Here is an 18,121-nt window from a genome sequence, read left to right as displayed (position 1 = left end):
AAATACTAAAACTAAAGTTATTTTTATGTTGTAGCCTTTTTTTAAGTTGTAAGCGTTATTTCTAAGTTGCAAATGTAAACAGTTGTGAGATTATCGTTTTTTTGCTTACACTTTTTTCTTTTATACATTGCCCAACTCTTAATGTGAAAGTAGAGTTGCAAAACAAAATAATAGTGACATTACACAAATGACCAGCTGAACGTTTCTTTAATACTGTTAATTGAGCTCATGTGACTTTGTCATAAAATCAAAAAATTTGAAGGTATAGAAATAGCTTTATAGCTAATAGCTATTTTTTTTCCATTGTGAAGACCGATTCTCATTGATATAAGCTCTTCCACAGGAAAGAAATTCAGTCTGAGTTAAGGTAGTGTTTTTTCTGGTAGCTGTTGGAATTTGACATAACATTGTTCTGGTTAAAATCATCACCAGCATTCAGTAATGGAAAAAATAGTCAATGTTACTCCCATCAGTGGTTATAAATGCCTTTTCTCTGTATAACTAGTAACAATTTAACATAACCTCACAAAAAATCCGAACTATCCCTTTAAAAGGTATAGAAGCACAGAAATGTGCTTTTATTATATGCTATGACAGCCTGCCCTACATTTAATCCAAACTGACCCGAGATCGGTTTTCCGAGCTGGCTGGCTACAGACAGCGGAAATACGTCACTTTTCACAGGTGACGTGGCCGCCAGAGGATCCTTCCCCGTGGTCAGAAAGCTCCTGTGTCCTGAGTTCCCCCAGTCAATAGACATACCTGTCTCCTGCGTTAACATTTACCTGCGCCAGGAAACAAAGAGCCAGCCGGGCTGCAGCAGCTGGTTTGTGGTTTTAGCGCCTTGACGGTTAAATCAGCTGCTTCACCTGATCGGCCATGGAGACTCATGGGAACTCCAATAAGAAGCAGAAGCTTAGCAACACCATCGAGAACTGGGTGGGTCTTTTTTTCCCTCAAGTTTATTTAACGCAATATTTTATTACTACCTTCGGGTTTAAATGAGCCGAGCGGCTCAGCGTTGTTATCGATAGCTAGATGCTAATAGCCCCGAGGCTAACCGTTAGCTGAGTTCACTGCAATGATGGATCAACTTCAGCGTTTCGACGATGGTGTCTCTGTCTTCATATATATTGTTATTTTAACTCTCATTGTTTACACATCAGATAAGATTCTGTCCAATTTAATTACTTTTATGAAAACGAAAAAGTTTAGCACAGTATAAGGAACTGGCATATGAATGTCATAACTTGGTTTTAATTACAAATTTATGATAATTATTCAGTCGGTAAGTAATATTTCATTAAATTGAGATAAGGGGTAGGATTAAATAAGTGTTAACTTATTTGTACTCCTTTTCACACAGAAAAGTATTTGTAAGCTAATGATTTTCTCGGTTATGTATGCACACGCTTTCTCTTGTCCTACTGATTACTTCTTTTTAAAAACCCGTTTGAAATAAATAAATGAAATAACACGAAAGTTTCACATTTTAAGCTAATTTTCTGTCAAGTGCATCATTGTTCAAAACTTTTAGACCTCTTGTTTCTTATTTTGTTTCATTTTAGTTGTACTTTAAAGAGAATATTTTGAGCTGCACAATAGAAGAAACATATTGGGATGCAGAATTTGCATGCATAGCACTCTAATTATAATATTGATAGGTATTTCTCAAACCTAAATAAAACGTGAACCATAGACAACGTTTATGAGTTTTCAACCAAGCTTCTGCAGAAGGAGAAAACATAGCAAACCACTTCTCCAAGGTGTTTACCACGCGTTCTGACTCTGCATCAGAACTGATCTTTATTACAAAGCAGGAGTGAATGGAATGTGGAGGGTAATACATCAAGGAAGGAGGGCTATTCTGAACAAAGAACTACATTCTACACACAAGCAGTTTAAGGAGGATCCCAAGATAAAAAGCAGCTGCAGCTTCAAGGTTTAGGGAAAAAGCAAGTTTTGTCTTTCACACGGTTTAACAAATTCCTCCTCTCTGGGGTGTGAATACTAAACCTTTAAATGAAAAAGAAACTAGTAACTACTTATGTAAGAATGATAACAATACATAATTATTCTAACAAATATTGCAAACATTGCAAAAAAACTTAAATTTAGATTTTTGTTGCGATTCTGTGTGTTTTGCTACTCGACTTCATTGGGATTTTAGTGTTTGTATGGCTAGATTTTTATTTAATTTTAGTTTTTTAAATAACTTTTATGAGCAAATTATCTTGATAATTTAAGGGAATGCAACGTGCAACTAATGTCACCTACCAAGCCCACCATGTAAGCCGGAACAAGCGTGGGCAGGTTGTGGGCACACGAGGAGGGTTCAGAGGATGCACCGTCTGGCTGACTGGTAGGATGTTCAAAAAAGACAGAAATAATCCTCACATTAAGGCAGATTTTAGATGTAACTTCTCTATAATCCTGCTGTCTTGCTCCCTGCAGGCCTGTCTGGTGCAGGGAAGACGACGGTGAGCATGGCTCTGGAGGAGTACCTGGTGTGTCACGGCATCCCCTGCTACACGCTGGACGGAGACAACATCCGCCAGGGGCTGAACAAGAACCTGGGCTTCAGCCCCGAGGACCGCGAGGAGAACATCCGCCGCATCGCCGAGGTGGCGCGGCTCTTTGCAGATGCGGGTCTGGTCTGCCTCGCCAGCTTCATCTCCCCGTACAGCAGGGTGAGTGAACAGAGCGCCGCCGTTTGGAGACTCGCAGCCCAAATCTCACTGTTAAAGTCTGGGAATAAATGATGTAACAAAACGTTTTGTGTTTTCCTGCAGGATCGGCTGAATGCCAGGAAGATCCACGAGGCGGCAGGGTTACCGTTCTTTGAGGTTTTTGTGGATGCGCCGCTGGACGTGTGTGAGCAGCGGGACGTGAAGGGACTTTACAAGAAGGCCAGAGCGGGGGAGATAAGAGGTAGAGCCAAAGTCTTTACTTTAACTAGGCAGAGCAGCAGCATTAAACATTTTCATCTTGGGACACATCATGAAAGGCCAGTTGAGCCAGAATGTGGTGCTAAATTAGAAATATTTGCGTTTATATTTTCCTGCCAGGATTGGCTGGAAAACATGTGACTTTTTGTTACTTGCTATATTGATCACAGACCAGGCAAAACTGAGGCAGCAATGTAGTCAAAGTAAGAAATACTGCCACATACAGGTGGGAGTTGGCATCATTTAACCACAGTGAGTTTGAACATTTTTGCAGAAAGAAACTCACAATTATTGTTTAGCGATAAAATGTGTGGATCTGTTGATTTTGTGTGAAAAACTAGGAGGATTGAATGATGTAATTTGGCAGTTTAGAGATAAAAATGGGTGCTGCATTAGAGGGGGCGCCAAATCTATGGTTAAAAAATTAATTTAAATCTTTTCTGTGCTTAACAGCTGTTTGTGCCTGTGCTTCTCTACAGAGATTCAGAATATAGCCGCTCAAATCAAACAACTTGTGTATAGATCGGTCAAACCAAGCTACTTCTCCCAAACTTTGACTTTTAAAAATGAGAAGTGGCTCTCTGGAGCTGCTATGGTGGAAAAACCTGAAATGCTACCAGCAGCCTGTCATAATCTTAGAATTAATTCATATTTCTATTTGAATTTATGAAAAATCCCTCATATAACAACCAGTTTTCTGTTCACTGCTTAAATAATTAGAACAGATATGTCTGCTTTAGATAGCATCATATGAAGGAAAACATCCACATTGGTTTATTTGAATGAGTTTCTGCTCCGGTGACTGATGAGCTGAAGCTGAACTGGATTTTATGTTTCTGCTCTCAGGTTTCACTGGAATCGACTCCGAGTACGAGAAGCCGGAGGCTCCGGAGCTGGTGCTGAAGACCGACTCGTGCAGCGTCAACGAGTGCATCCAGCAGCTGGTCGACCTGCTGCAGGAGCGGGTGAGGCAAATGCACACCAGCTTACTACTAGGCCAGGAGTTTAACATGTTCATTTTCATTAATCACATTGATTTTTAGTACAATCTTTTTTCTTTTCTTTGTTTTTGGCTTATAAAAGTCACGAGCTGGAACTTTTTATCTTTGTTTGTGTTTCCGCTTCTCTCAGCCCATCAGGGGTTAATTTCTGCTCCAAAACCGATCAGATGGGACGCTGGAAAAGACTATTGTTGTGCTACAAGGAATTAGCATATCAGCTAAGCTATTCAAGCCTAAAATAGCATCTCAGTGTTAAACATGTAGCAGCAGCTCAGACTCTAATGTCTGCGTCTACATTTTTAAAGAAACTCCATGAATAATCAGGAGTTTCTGAAAATCTGAATGGCTGGAATAATACTAACAACCTGAATAACTGATTAAAAACAACAAATATCTTCTATAATTTAGCAGAAAATGGGTTTTTGAAGTGAAAATGTTGCTCATTTTGTTAATATATGGTTTTTAAATAAATTTTGATTAATTACAGGCCCTGCAATTAACTCAGTTAAAATTTTCATCAAGTCCAACCACTACCTTTTACTTTTTCATTTATAAAAAAATTATATTAATCTCAGAAATATAATAAAAAACAAAACATGAAAGTATGCGTTTTGTTCAACATATTTCTGAGATTTTTTGGCAGAAAGTTGCTGCTCTTCTATATTTTTTTTCTGCACCTTTCCCCCAGTGAATCAGAGACGATGGAAAGCAGCTGAAGGTTCACCATATCTCATTGAAACATGAATAATTTGTTATTTTACAAGTTGAAGGAGAAAAAGTTTACCAATAACATAATTTCTAAAGAGTTCACATATTTAATTAGTTACAACATCAAATACATTATCATACTCAAAGAGTTGCAGAAAAACTTTCCTGGTTTGAAACATTAAAAATCTAGTGGCCACTAGGTGGCAGAAATGAGTCATAGTTGCAGGAATATTGAGGCTGAAGCGTGTAGGTTTCTGCTACGTCTGTCCTCCCCTCAGCCTGCTGGAGCAGATTGCTTCATGACGACATGTTTTTCATGAATGCTCGTTTGTTTTTCATGAATGCTCGTTTGTTTTTCAGGACATCGTTCCTGTTGACGCCTCCTATGAGGTGAAGGAGCTCTATGTTCAGGAGAACAAGCTGGACCTGGCCAAGGCCGACGCAGAGACTCTCCCTGCTGTCCAGATTGGAAAGGTGAGCTGGCCTGACTCTGCAGCCGCGTTCTGTTCATCTCGGCCTGGTTGTGTTGACCTCTGACCTCTGTCCTGCAGTTGGACATGCAGTGGGTGCAGGTGTTGGCCGAAGGCTGGGCCACGCCTCTGAACGGCTTCATGAGGGAGAGGGAGTACCTGCAGTGTCTTCACTTCGACTGTCTGCTGGACGGTAAGACGGCTGAAAGAAAAAAATGTTTCAGCAGCGATGTGTCGTCTGGAGAATCAGGAGGATTTTCCTGACACGCGTTTCGAGTGTTGAACGTTTGAAGCCTCGCCAGCAAGCCGCACCATGTGACTGTTTTGAGAATTGACTCGCCAGTTTCAAGGTTTTTACAGTTAACTAAAACCAACAAAATAACCAAACGTGCTGAAAAAGTTGCTACTGCCACCAGGAAGAGAACTAAAACATGCAGGATGCCTGCAGGACCCACTTTGGGAATCTCTGAATTAAAGCTTCACATCATGTCATTTTCTCATCGCCTGTTTTACTTATATTGGCCACTAGATGGAGCTGATTGCTCAAAGAACTGATGAGGCAAGAATTGGCTTATTCCTCAATATTTATGCTTTATTTCCTCAGAAATTGATATCTGGATTTTCCAGGAGTTGATCACTTTGACCAAAGAAAATGTCCTAATGGATAAATTCTCTAAGTTCTCATGCAGCATGGCTTTTATGGTGCACTCACACCAGTCCTGTTTCGTTCACTTTAATCAAACTCCGGTCCGTTTGCGCAGACAGTCCGGTTCGCTTGTGAGGTGTGAATGAGCAATCAAACCAAAAAATTAAAATCTGGTCCGCATACCAACCTCGGTCTGTGTTCGGTTGAAGTGACGTTTCAAATACGTATGTGAACAGCAAGCGGACCAGAGACCGCACCAAAACCAGGAAGTGGACTGCAAGGCAGAGCATTCTGGGTAAATACAACCAAAATTTATGTGATAGCAGGAGAAATAGCTTGGTTTTTTTTTGTTTTTTTTTTACCAAAGACAATTGAGAAATATTCTAACCACTAAACTCTGACACCTCTCCATTTTTATTTACATTTCGTAAAGAAGGGAGTTGCGCTCAGCTTCTTCTTTTGAGATTTTTGTGTTGTTTCCTTCAGTGGTGCTTGGTGCAGCGCCCCCACAGGCGAGGAGGGGAACAGGTTTGGGCTTGGTTTATTTGCCTCGGTGCAGAATGGAACAGACCCACAGCAGATGGAAATATAACAAATGTTGCAACTTTTGGTCCTGAATCAAACAGAGTCTACGGGACTATCAGGTAGGAAAACTCTCTTAATGATTGGACTCACGTCACCGTTTGGTTTATTTCCATCAAACCTAGAGTTTAACTGTTTAGCCAATCAGGATGGAGGTTGCTCAATCAATGTGACACACCTACAGAGGGTTATCAGTAAGGAGGTGCATTTAAACCACCTATATTGTTTCCTTTATTTATGGTGAAACTCTTGTTGAAAATCTAAAACATGGCCTTTAATTTACCAAACATCTGAGTTAGAGTCAGCCCTGCCCCGAAGCCAGCGCTTCACTTTCCATTTTACTCTAACAGGAACAAAGTTTCACTAAACGAAGCTCATGTTGCAGCACAGAAGATGAGATTCCAGTGATTAAGACCATGAGGTCGTTAGGAAAACCTTCTATTCCCTGCAGGAGTGATTTCTGCTTTCATCCATCTGATCCGTCTCTGCCCAGACCTTACGGAGGAAACGCTGATCTATTTGTCTATTTCTGGCTCCGTTTGTAATTTACTGATCCTGATTAAGTACAATATATTAATGTCTGGCTCTACAAAGAATATGGGTTTGCTGTTCATAATATAGTGGTTAAAAATTTGAAAATATTAGAGAATATTTTTCTTTCTGTGCAATCTTTGCACAGAAATTGATAAAACTTCCACTTTTCTCCATTGAATTAGTGGTTCAAACAGGATTAGATGCTGGTTGATTCACAGATGCTGAATTTATCAGTTGACTTTATATTTATATTATTTTATGTTTTTTGCACAGTTGTATTTTTTAAATTTCCTGAATTTTGGAAATTTTATCAAAGAATAATCATGTACACATCCATTTAGTAAGTTAGAATATTATTGAAAAGTCTATTTATTATAGGAACTTTATGACAAAGTGAAACAGACAGATGTTTGAAAACCTTAATTTCTGTTATTTATGATGATTTTCCACTTACAGGTAATGAAAACATGGCATTCAAAAATAGAATATTACATCAAGAAAAATAATACAGAAATGTGGACTTGATGAATAATGAATAAATAATTAATACCTGTTGTTGTTTGACTGAATGTAATATGTATGTATTTTTAAATTTAACTATCAACGTTGTTTTTTTGATGAATTATTTCCTCGAGTGAAATCAAATTTAGAAGTTTTTTACTCTGTATGAACTGTACGTCTGACTGACATTTATTCTTGTATAAATAAGAAAAACGGTTTTGATGTGGACTTTATTCAGACATCCTACTAAAATATGTTGGAAAAATTTAATGCTTTCATTTTTATTTTTTTTTAATCTGAAAGTTTCATATTTAGTAGAAAAAAAATTTCTTTTATTAGGGCAACATTCTGTATTCCATAGAAAAAACTAATTTTCCGTGTTAAACACTAGCGCTGCTTCAGGCAGAAGACCAGGTGGATCTCTGACAACAAACCTTAAAAAAATAAACCGAAAACTTTACAAAACTAATTTAACAATAAGATTCTTTAGCTTTTGGTTGAAATTACTACATTTTCAATGAGGCTGAAAATGAAAGAAAACGTCTAGTGAAGGTTGAGTTCCAGAAGTTTCAATAATACATGATGGTTTTTTCCTTCGAAGTAAAAGGTTTTTCGATAAAAGAATAACTCCCAGAGGCAGTTTGGGGCATGTTGCTGCTTTCAATTTGAACTCGGAAGTTGAGATTTCCGAGTTCGAGGGCGGAGAAATCGACTGGAACATTGGTTCTTAAAATGCAGAAAGTTTAGGATCTGCTCATATTTGCCTGGCAAATGGTGAACAGGTGTTTGCCAACCAAGGATTGAATGCAGAACTTCTGACTCTGTTAGTGGAAGAAAAACTTCAACAAAATGAAAAGCACTCTGTCCTTTCAGTCCGTTCGAGCTGTTTGGTTCAAGGATCCAACTTAGAATATGATTTCATCCATTTGTTTCTGAGATCAGCACCACAAACAAACATTATGCAGAATCTCTTACGCTCACAAATTCAATGCATTCAAATAATAGATTGATAGGAGTTTCAGCTGGAAACAAACACCCACGAAAACCTTCTCTGTTGATCACTAAAATGTTGTGAATTAGGGGTGTGCCAAAAAAATCGATTCACATTTATTCATTTATTATGATTCAGAATTGATTTAAAATGTCCCAAATTTATTAAAATAATAAATCTGCCTTTGTAATTATGTGGGAGTTCTGACGTCGCCACACAGCCGGTGCTGGAATGTATGCAGAAAGCACCAAAACAGAGGAAACAACTAAAATGAGAGAGAAATTTAACTGGCGCCGTCTTCGTTTAAGGCACCGAATACCCGGGAGGACCCAGTTCGCTTCGCAAAATGGAGATTGAAAACTTCAGGTGAAAACTTCAGGAACAATGCAAATGGGCGGAGCCACGGTACGCCGTGATCGGTCAGAAGTTTGTTGCCGTGTTTTTTGCAGAAATGCTCTCGGAGAGCAACAATATTTACATATTTCTCTTCAACTAGTTTCTGTTTTTTTGTTTCTGCGGGCGACGTGAATACTGAATGTTTTTATACGACGTGGTGAGAGGTTATGTGCATTTTTACAATTCTTCATTAAACAACTCCAAAGGCTGTTCTTCTGGATTGCAATGTCGTGGTGAATCAAATCGTGAGATAGTAACAGATTCCCACCTCTGCTACGCAAACTAAAACTTATTTGTTAGTTAGACTCTGTCCTGTATCTAATTTTAATGTCCTTCTCCTCCACTAGGTGGTGTGATTAACCTGTCGGTGCCCATTGTGCTGCCGGTGTCCACGGCGGATAAGGAGCGTCTGGACGGCGTGACGGCCATGGCGCTGGTCTATAACGGCCGACGCGTCGCCATCCTCCGTAACCCGGAGTTTTACCAGCACTGGAAGGAGGAGCGCTGCGCCCGGCAGTGGGGCACCACCTGCAAAGACCACCCGTACATCAAGGTGAGCGTCGCTCCGCAGAGCCGCTTCTGTACGTCAGCAGAACGAGATCCGGCTTGTTTACGGACTGCCAGGAAAATTACCAGAGCTGGTAGTAACTAGTTACATTTAATTAAATTTACTTGAGTATTTTCATTATGAAGTGTCGCTATAAACTTCTGGATTTTCTAAGTGAATGAAAAACAAACATGTTTTAACCAAAAACTCACCAGACGCGGAGACACACCTGCAGTTTTCCTTAAAGTTTAAGTTTTTTAATTGAAAGAAACTGATTGGGGAAAAATGTTTATTTTGCCTGATTCTGTTATTTTATGTTACTTATATGAATTATTGTCATTTTGTCCTTAAAGTGCGCACATTTTCACTTTACATTTTGTTCCATCTGATGCCATTTTTAAATATTAAATGATTGATGAAATACTCTTTTACTCTTATTTGAATAATTTCTTAGATGGCTACTTTTTACTTGAGTAAAATTGTTGAAGCATTGCTCATCTTACTTCATCTTTTGGGTACTCTGGCCACCTCTGAAAATCACTATTAAGGAAACATTCAAGGCAGAATCAAATCAGAGGCGTACTCTGAAATGTTTGTTTCAAGGCTCTACTTGATTAAGGAGAAGATGACGAACTACAAGTCAGTGAACTTCTAACCAACCCACTGATGCTCTCGCTATTTATCCTTCTTCACATGTTAACACGCAAGTTGGCCGGTGATTGTTTCAGCTCTGGAAAAACCCTAAAACAAAACATCTTTATCTTCTGCAACCAAATCTCACCTCATGATGGGAAAACAGGCCATAAATCTTTTCTCATACCATGAAGTGTTGTGTGTCAGCTTCCACTTCAACCACCGACATGTTCGTTACTCTAAATCTAAACCACTCTGTCTAGAAATATAAAGCAAATGATGATCAAATCAATGTAATTAATAAATGCAAAATGGTTCTTAGAGCAAGAAAGCAAACGAGTAAATTAATATTTTTTTAAAGAAGTATAAACAAAACACTAGATAAGTAAAACCAACATTATGATGCAGTGAGTAAATATAACAATAAAATAACATGTTTGATGCCGTTTGTACTGACGGTTGCGGACAGCCTGGATTCATTAGCGTGTCAGAAACAAATCATGAGTGAGATCCCGAAAACTCTCAGTGGAGGAGCCAAATGCTTATTGATCCCGTCACACGACGCCTCTGCTGCTGACGGCCTGCAGACGTTTACATGCCAGCAGGAACTGGAATCGCTCCAGATGAAGGCCTGTGCACACACTGTCCGAGATGTCCGTGAAATAAGAGCCGTAAATTGATAAATTATAAAGAACTCATCGGTTTCTTGAATTTTTTTATTTGTACACTATAAAAAGGCTCGTCATGCTAGATCAGCCCACTGTCGGTCTCCATCGACTTCGTTCATTAATGAAATGAGTGGTTGTATTCTACTTTGTGGTATTTCTTTAAAAATACAGATTATTAATTTCAGAATTTTAATGTTTAGAATCACTTGATTCACACAAATAGAGACTTTATTTTTTTAGCTTTGGGTGGATCAGTGACACACTGCGTACTTAACCTGCCCTTTAACTCCTGAAGAGTCGGAACGCTTTGCTCTCTTCACTGATGGAAAAACTGAACATCTGGAGAAATGGAGGTTTTCTCATTACTTAAGAACTTCGTTTTGATCCACCCGTCTTCTGCAGGTGTTAAATCTGGAATCTGTTGTGTTCTCCACCCTAAAACCCCCCCAAAAAATTGTTTGGGAATGTAGTTTCCACTTCTCTCCAAATTCATCTGTTTTTTTTTTTGTTTTTATCGAGCTGTTTTCTTGCACTGGTTTTTCTGACACCTGCTTCGTGAACAGAAACTCAGAACTTATTCCACCGCTTTGGACTGCTGAATTTATTGCGGTTTGACTGAATCCAAAGGATTTTTGCCACATGTGACGCTAAAGCAGCAGCCGTCGACTTTCAGTGAAGATTCAGGTTGTTGTTTAGAGATGAACAGGGTGCAGGTGGAAACAGTCCAAGCTCTTATCTTCAGGTATCGCCCTAAAAGTGAAGGAAAAATTAGAAAAGTTTTTGTTTTCTTTTAAATTTCATCCATCCAGCCGTCCGTCTGCCCATTCGGTCCTTTCTGTCTGAGTTTAGCAGATTCTGTAGTTGAAGACAGATCGCTGTAAAAATGCAGTTACGTATTCACACCCCTGGCTGATTTAGTTTATTTCACTGATTTGAAAATTATACAGCTACCTCTGACGGATAAAAAAAAACAATATAAAAGCTTTTCTTTTCTTTCTAGCATCATTAAAAGTGACATTTTATGCAAAAGGTTTTGAGAAAGAAAGATCTTGTGCAAAAAATGTAATAAACATGTTTTGTGTAGCCCATGGACCTATTTTAACGAGTTCCTATAAAATGTTAAAAATAACTATTCCCCTTGAAATTGTTTTGTTTATTAATTTCAGTTGTGAGCAATTGTTTACTGGTTTGCAGTGACTTTACTTCCAGTAACTGACTGGTTGGCTTTTGATGTTTGAGTCAGAGCCCCAGAAAAAACGCCCAAATATTTCAACACCTTAACTTTTAACTTTCATCTTATTCCCACCATCGCCATGGTGAAATGTGGCTCATGTGTTGACTGATGGGGCGGCGGCGGCGGGACGGCGGCGGCGGCGGCTACACGTGTCCTAAATTGGGACCACGACTCTCCACTGTTGACACCTGAAGCCTCAATGCCGTCGCCACACGTCTAACCTGACGTGTGTGTGTGTTCAGCCTGCTCTGATTAAGGCCTCCCTCGTTAAACTGTGTGTGTGTGTGTGTGTTTACATGACCATACGTCTCTCTGGCTGCACCGAAGCCCGTCTGTCAGCGGCGCCCTTTACTGCGACGGCTGCGCCGCATTGTTTCCGTCTGCTGTCAGCTGCAAACGAGCCGCTCCGTTCAGACGCAGTTAATCCACCTTTTCCTGTTTACCTGTCCGTCAGGCAGATCCCCCCTCCCCCCCCTCCCTCCACAGGGAGCCGCGGTGTGTTGGTCGGGCCGGGTCGGTCTGTGCGCTGTGTGACGTTCGTTCATGGTTCATGTGAGCCTCTTTCCCACATATGGGTCGAGTTTTTCAAGCCACCTCTGGACAAATTGGATCAGTTAGCGTGAGGAGCGGAAAAATGTAAATTTCTCACATGATCTTTCCTTTTGATCAAATCGTGGCGACGCCTCTGCTGCTGACAGCTTTCTGATTTAAACCCACTGTAAAGCAGAAACTGCAGCCAGGCTGTTCTTTTGCTTTTTAAATATAAATATCAAAGCCTGTTTAAATGATGAATTACATGTTAATGGAATAAGTGACACAAATGTTTTTTTTAATGTTCAGATTCATCAGTTTCATGCAGTAACTCTAGCTGGGGTCTCCTAAGGACCACAGGAGGGACGCCAGAGATATCGCCTGAAACAAAATCAGCCTGAGCGATTTGGATCTTTGTTTGATTATCCTGGGGAGAAAGTTTCTCTCTCTAGCAAACATGTGAACGTTTGTCACTTAATTGTGGTAAACAGCAGATTTTATCTTCGACCTGAACCAGTGTATGGGAAATGTGGTGAAAATGTTGTTTTGAACATTTTATTAAAGAGAAACTAAACGCATCACTAATTTTTGTTGCTTAATTTTGGGAAGAGAAGGTTTCTTTAAACTTATCCACCAACTTTGACCAAATTTATGCTGCAAAAAGGCAGTTATTAAAAAATTAACACATTTTTTATTTAACCTCTTAAACCTTTTTATACAATATTAGAATTACAGTAAAAATGCACATAGTCAAATAAATTTTTTAAAATAAGAAAATAAATGTTTTATCCTTAAAAATGATCATTTAATAAACGCTTGGTCATTTGTAGCAAAGGATGCATCTAACATAACATAAACATGTGAAAAGCTCAGGACTTTCTGCTTTGTGGTATTATGTTTGGATTAAACAATTAATAATTATATAGCAAAAGGTGCTCAGTGGTAGTTTGTTTGTCTTTTTTCGGATTTTGAGCCAGTTGAAGCTGAAACTGCGTGGAACGTCTTTGCAAAGGTTTTTTTCTATCTGAAATGGAAAATGTTTATATTTTTTGTACGGTTTTGGTTTAGTTACTGCTCTGTGTGTTCTTTCTACAAATTGCATTTTTTAACTACAGGTAACAATTAATTGTAATAAGTAAATTAGTTGATTTCAATAATTGATCACAATAAATCCAGTTGATCGTTTCAGCCCTGATTGAGACCTAATTGTGATGATTGATCTGTCGTGTTTCCAGATGGTGATGGAAAGTGGCGACTGGCTGGTTGGCGGAGACCTGCAGGTTCTGGACCGGATCTACTGGAACGACGGTCTGGACCAGTACCGGCTGACTCCCAACGAGCTCAAACAGAAGTTTAAAGAAATGAACGCAGGTAGCCGTCCCGTCTTCCGCTGCCAGCTCCACTTCCTGGTTCTGGTTTCCTTCCACCAAACCAGTCCTGTCCTCTTCCATGTGCAGACGCGGTGTTCGCCTTCCAGCTCCGGAACCCAGTCCATAACGGCCACGCCCTGCTCATGCAGGACACCCAGAAACGGCTGGTGGAGCGCGGATACCGCCGGCCCGTCCTGCTGCTCCACCCGCTGGGAGGCTGGACCAAAGACGACGACGTGCCACTGCCGTGGCGGATGAAGCAGCACGCCGCCGTGCTGGAGGAGCGCGTGCTGGATCCGGACTCCACCATCGTTGCCATTTTCCCGTCTCCCATGATGTACGCGGGACCGACTGAGGTAACGCAGATCAAAGCGGAGCTGAGGTTTCTTTAAACGCAAACGTGGCAGATAAAAAAACTCGCTGCCGCGCTGAATGATGAGTGTTGAGGCGGCGGAGGAGGCCGTCTCATGCCGGCTGACTGACGACCGGACAGGAAAGGGAACCAGCAGCTGGGCCGAGTCGCTCTGCTCAGTGGCTGGAAACTTTTCATTCATTCACTTCTTATAATGTGGAAGCAGCCGATCATTGGGAACAGACTGAGGGCTGCTGGACATCAGGGACTCAGTTAAATTAGTTTGGAGCCATAAAAAGTTTTATTTTTTCTTTTAGGGCCAAGTGCAAGCCTAACATTAACGTTTAGCCGTTAAAAGTGAGACTATTTCTTCTGTGGTTTTCATATTTACGGGATGGCCCTGAAGCAGACAGGAGCCGCTTTCATAAAACACTTCAAGGTGGCTTGAAAGTGGCTGTTTTATCTTCATCTGCCTCTGTTTACTGCAGATTTTTTGTTTGACCACTTAAGCCTTTTTATGCAAACTAAACAAATAATTCAATTTGGTTTTTTTTTAAAAACATATTTTATTCCCTAAAATGAAATAACAGCATTCCTTTAGTGAAAGTTTGATCATTTGAAGCAAACGAAGCATCTGCATCTAAAAATCCTTCAACATGAGAAAAGCTCAGACCTTTTCAGCACAGCAGAGCGCTAATCTGGGATTATATTTTCATTTGACTAGTTAATACTTGGATAGCAATAGATGGTGATGCGTTTTTTCTTCATTTCTAGCAAATGACCTTTTTGAGTCTCCAGTTAACGATTAATCAATCACTAAATTAGTTGACAATTATTTGAGGTATCGATTACTCTGATTAATTGTTTCAGTTGTTTCAGTTCACTCTAAAATGTATAAGTTTAGAGTTTAAATCTGGTACTACATGATTCATAAGTGTTGAGGTTTCAATCTTTTTGCTGCCATAGGAGAGAAAAGTGTCACATTTCCTGCACTCCATGAAGCCAACACACGTCTTGTTGTTCTAAACTACCAGATTAAAATCCTTCCAGACTTTTAATCTGCTCTCTGTTAGGATTATTAGGGTCTCTTCTCCCGTTTTTAACATCTTTCAGCTCCATTTTGTTGTGACTAGCCGGCGCTCAGCGTCTTTGTGGGACTGACATGTTGGAACGAAACATTCTACTTTCATTCAAAATCTGAAACAAAAAACATTTATTAAAGTAGCAGCTTCAAATTGAAGTTTTTAATTATTTTATTGTTTTATCCAGACACCTGCTGCAGGTCCGTTTTAACACCAGAAACTCCAAAATGAGAGCAAACACTCGGCTCTCCTGGAGGCTTTTTATGGAAAAAAGAATTGTCAAATTGTCTGTGGCAGAATACCCCGTACTGCTCAGAGTAGCAAAAACGTCTTTGTATTCGACTGCTTTGTTTTTTTATTAAATAAACTCATTAAAAATACAAAACTTATAACTTTGATCCAGTTACCTTTCATTATGCCATGCAGCTTTCCCTGCCTGGTGTTTGCAAGCTTCTTTACATTTATTTACATTTTTGTTGCTCACATAAAATTCTTTAATTTAAAGAGACTTAACAAAATCATGAAGATTTTGTTCTTCACCACATCGCTTTGTGGTGATATTTATTACCAGTAGCTGGAAACCGAAGCCGTTCAGAGAACAGTTTAAACCGACGTTCCTCGTTCCCTCAGGTTCAGTGGCATTGTCGAGCCCGTATGGTTGCCGGCGCCAACTTCTACATCGTGGGTCGCGACCCTGCAGGCATGCCCCACCCGGCCACGGGGAAGGACCTGTACGAGCCGAGCCACGGAGCCAAGGTCCTCACCATGGCGCCGGGCCTCGTCTCCCTGGAGATCGTTCCCTTCAAGGTCGCTGCATACAACAAGGTCAAAGGAGCCATGGACTTCTATGAGCCCAAGAAGTAAGCTTACGCCCAGCTAGCCCCGACTCTTCGGTCTGGTTGTCACGGTAATGGGAAACAGGAAGTGCTCACTCAGGTTAATTTAGAAGCTTATTTGGACGTTTAATCCCGTTTAGGCCAATTAGGCCAAGCAGTCTAAACAGAAATTATATTCTGTAAATTCGTTGTGTGTTTATAGAAAGGCTCCTGTTCTCCCGGTGCTTTTGTCACTGGGAATCGCTGAGCCAAAAATAACACCCGTTGTTTTCTTTTCCTCAGAGCTAAAATGTTTTAGGCTTTGATGTTGCTCAGAATCACACAGACCTGCCGCTGATTAAAGTCTGTATCTGCGCAACGCAAACGATTTTTAGCTCCAGTCACGCCGTTTATTTTCTTTTCCTCTCGGTGTGATGAAGGCTGCGTGAGCGTAGCTGCAAGATTCAGGTGGATTAGATGATTAGTCGAGTTTTCCATGATGCAAAGTCGGGACATTAATCCTAATCCAACAGCTGATCAGAATTATAGTAGTCCAGCTTTGCATATTTTCATCTAGTTTCTTCCTTCACATGAGAGAAAAGCCAAAATTAACGTCAAATTTTCTTTTCTCTTGTTCTTCCAAAAGCTGGATGGTAAAAGTCTTTATCTGGTGTTTTGGTCTCGGCTGGTTTATTTTGAAGGACAGTTTTGTTTACAGAGAATTCATAATTAATTTAATTTGCTGTTGTTTATTTTTAGATTTCAAATGTCCCAGCTCCAGTTTTAAATGATCATCAGAATTTCTCGTTTTGATCTTTGAGTGTGTTCTTGCATTGTTATTATTATTCTTATTCTGATTATTATATATTGGAAATGATCTCAAAACATTATCATTTGTCTCAATAACTTCAGAGACAATCGATCAAGTTATTATTGTGACAGGCTAATTTTTCATGCACAGCATCGTTTTAATGTGCATATAAAACAACAAACTTCATTCTGAAGGAGTGGCGGATCTTATTTTTCCGTTGGGAAGCGCCGCAGTCAGGAAACCCTGATGTTTGTAATAAAACAAAACGATTTCTATTAAAACAGACAAACTCTTTCTGAGTCACGTCTCCTAACTCGTTCCCTCTGCCTCCGTGTCTTTCTGTCCTGCAGCCATCAGGATTATGATTTCATCTCAGGCACGCGCATGCGGAGGATGGCGCGCCAAGGGGAGAACCCCCCCGACGGCTTCATGGTCCTGAAAGCCTGGGCCGTTCTTAAGGAGTACTACCAGTCCCTGGAGAAGGCCTAACCGGAAAACCAGGAAACGCCGGATCTTATTCTGTCTGACATGAGAAACGCCGGGACCGCTCAGTTTTATAAAGAAACTTCACGCTGGCTTTTATCCGTCTCACTTCCTGTCATGAAAGTTGCTTTTAGTGCCGTTACATTTGTGTTTTTAGCCATGTGCTTTATTTACTCTTTGGATTTCTCCTTTTCCAGCTGAACATTCAGATTAACGTGTAATAAAGTAGATTATCTGCAGATCTAAAGATGGCGACAGCTCGGTGCTGTTGATCAGTACCTGAACACGTTTGGAGCGGTTCTGTTCCGGAAGCCGCAGTAAAAGTCGAGTGCCTTGGTCTTTCACATAATGTCATGTTGGGATCACTAATTCTTTGTATCGTTACACAGAAAAGCTCCTGTTAACTCAGTATTTTCTTTTAAATGTATTTATTCTCGTTTTAACCGGGTGGTGCATGGTAGTCGTCGTACTTTAAGTTTTTTTTTTTTTACATCCTTTCATTTTCTTTTCTACCTCCAGCAGCTCGTCTTTTTCTTGTGGTAAATAATTTTTTAAATATCAGTTAGGATCACGTTTGTTATCTTCCCTGACTAATAAATCATTTTTAGAGAAAAAAAACTGTCTAATCTCCTTTTTGTTTGTTTTTGTTTTGAGGAAATGACATAAGTTTATGGCCTTTTCTTAACGAACACCAGAGGGCGTAAGTGGCAGCGTGAGAGTGATGCGGTTACTGAATCACCCGACAGTGGATGGAGATCAGGAGACATTATCTGGTTTGATGGTTGCTGGATTGTCATATCAACTCTCTATTCTCCATT

General features: G+C 40.0%; 1 protein-coding gene across 1 annotated transcript; it reads left to right on the top strand.

The window, feature by feature from the left end:
• Positions 1–663: 663 nt before the first annotated feature.
• papss1 (3'-phosphoadenosine 5'-phosphosulfate synthase 1) lies at positions 664–17,921 on the top strand. The gene is made up of 12 exons (XM_032562740.1): positions 664–939; positions 2,248–2,362; positions 2,455–2,690; positions 2,793–2,931; positions 3,795–3,913; positions 5,018–5,131; positions 5,209–5,320; positions 9,125–9,330; positions 13,626–13,761; positions 13,848–14,116; positions 15,825–16,054; positions 17,171–17,921. Exons 1-12 carry the CDS (start codon positions 880–882, stop codon positions 17,307–17,309), a joined length of 1,875 nt encoding a protein of 624 aa, XP_032418631.1. The 5' UTR covers positions 664–879; the 3' UTR covers positions 17,310–17,921.
• The last annotated feature ends 200 nt before the right edge of the window (positions 17,922–18,121 follow it).

The sequence above is a fragment of the Xiphophorus hellerii genome, chromosome 5 (genome assembly GCF_003331165.1).
Source record: "Xiphophorus hellerii strain 12219 chromosome 5, Xiphophorus_hellerii-4.1, whole genome shotgun sequence".
NCBI classification, from domain to species: domain Eukaryota; kingdom Metazoa; phylum Chordata; class Actinopteri; order Cyprinodontiformes; family Poeciliidae; genus Xiphophorus; species Xiphophorus hellerii.
This window is presented reverse-complemented; position numbering and strand designations above follow the sequence as displayed.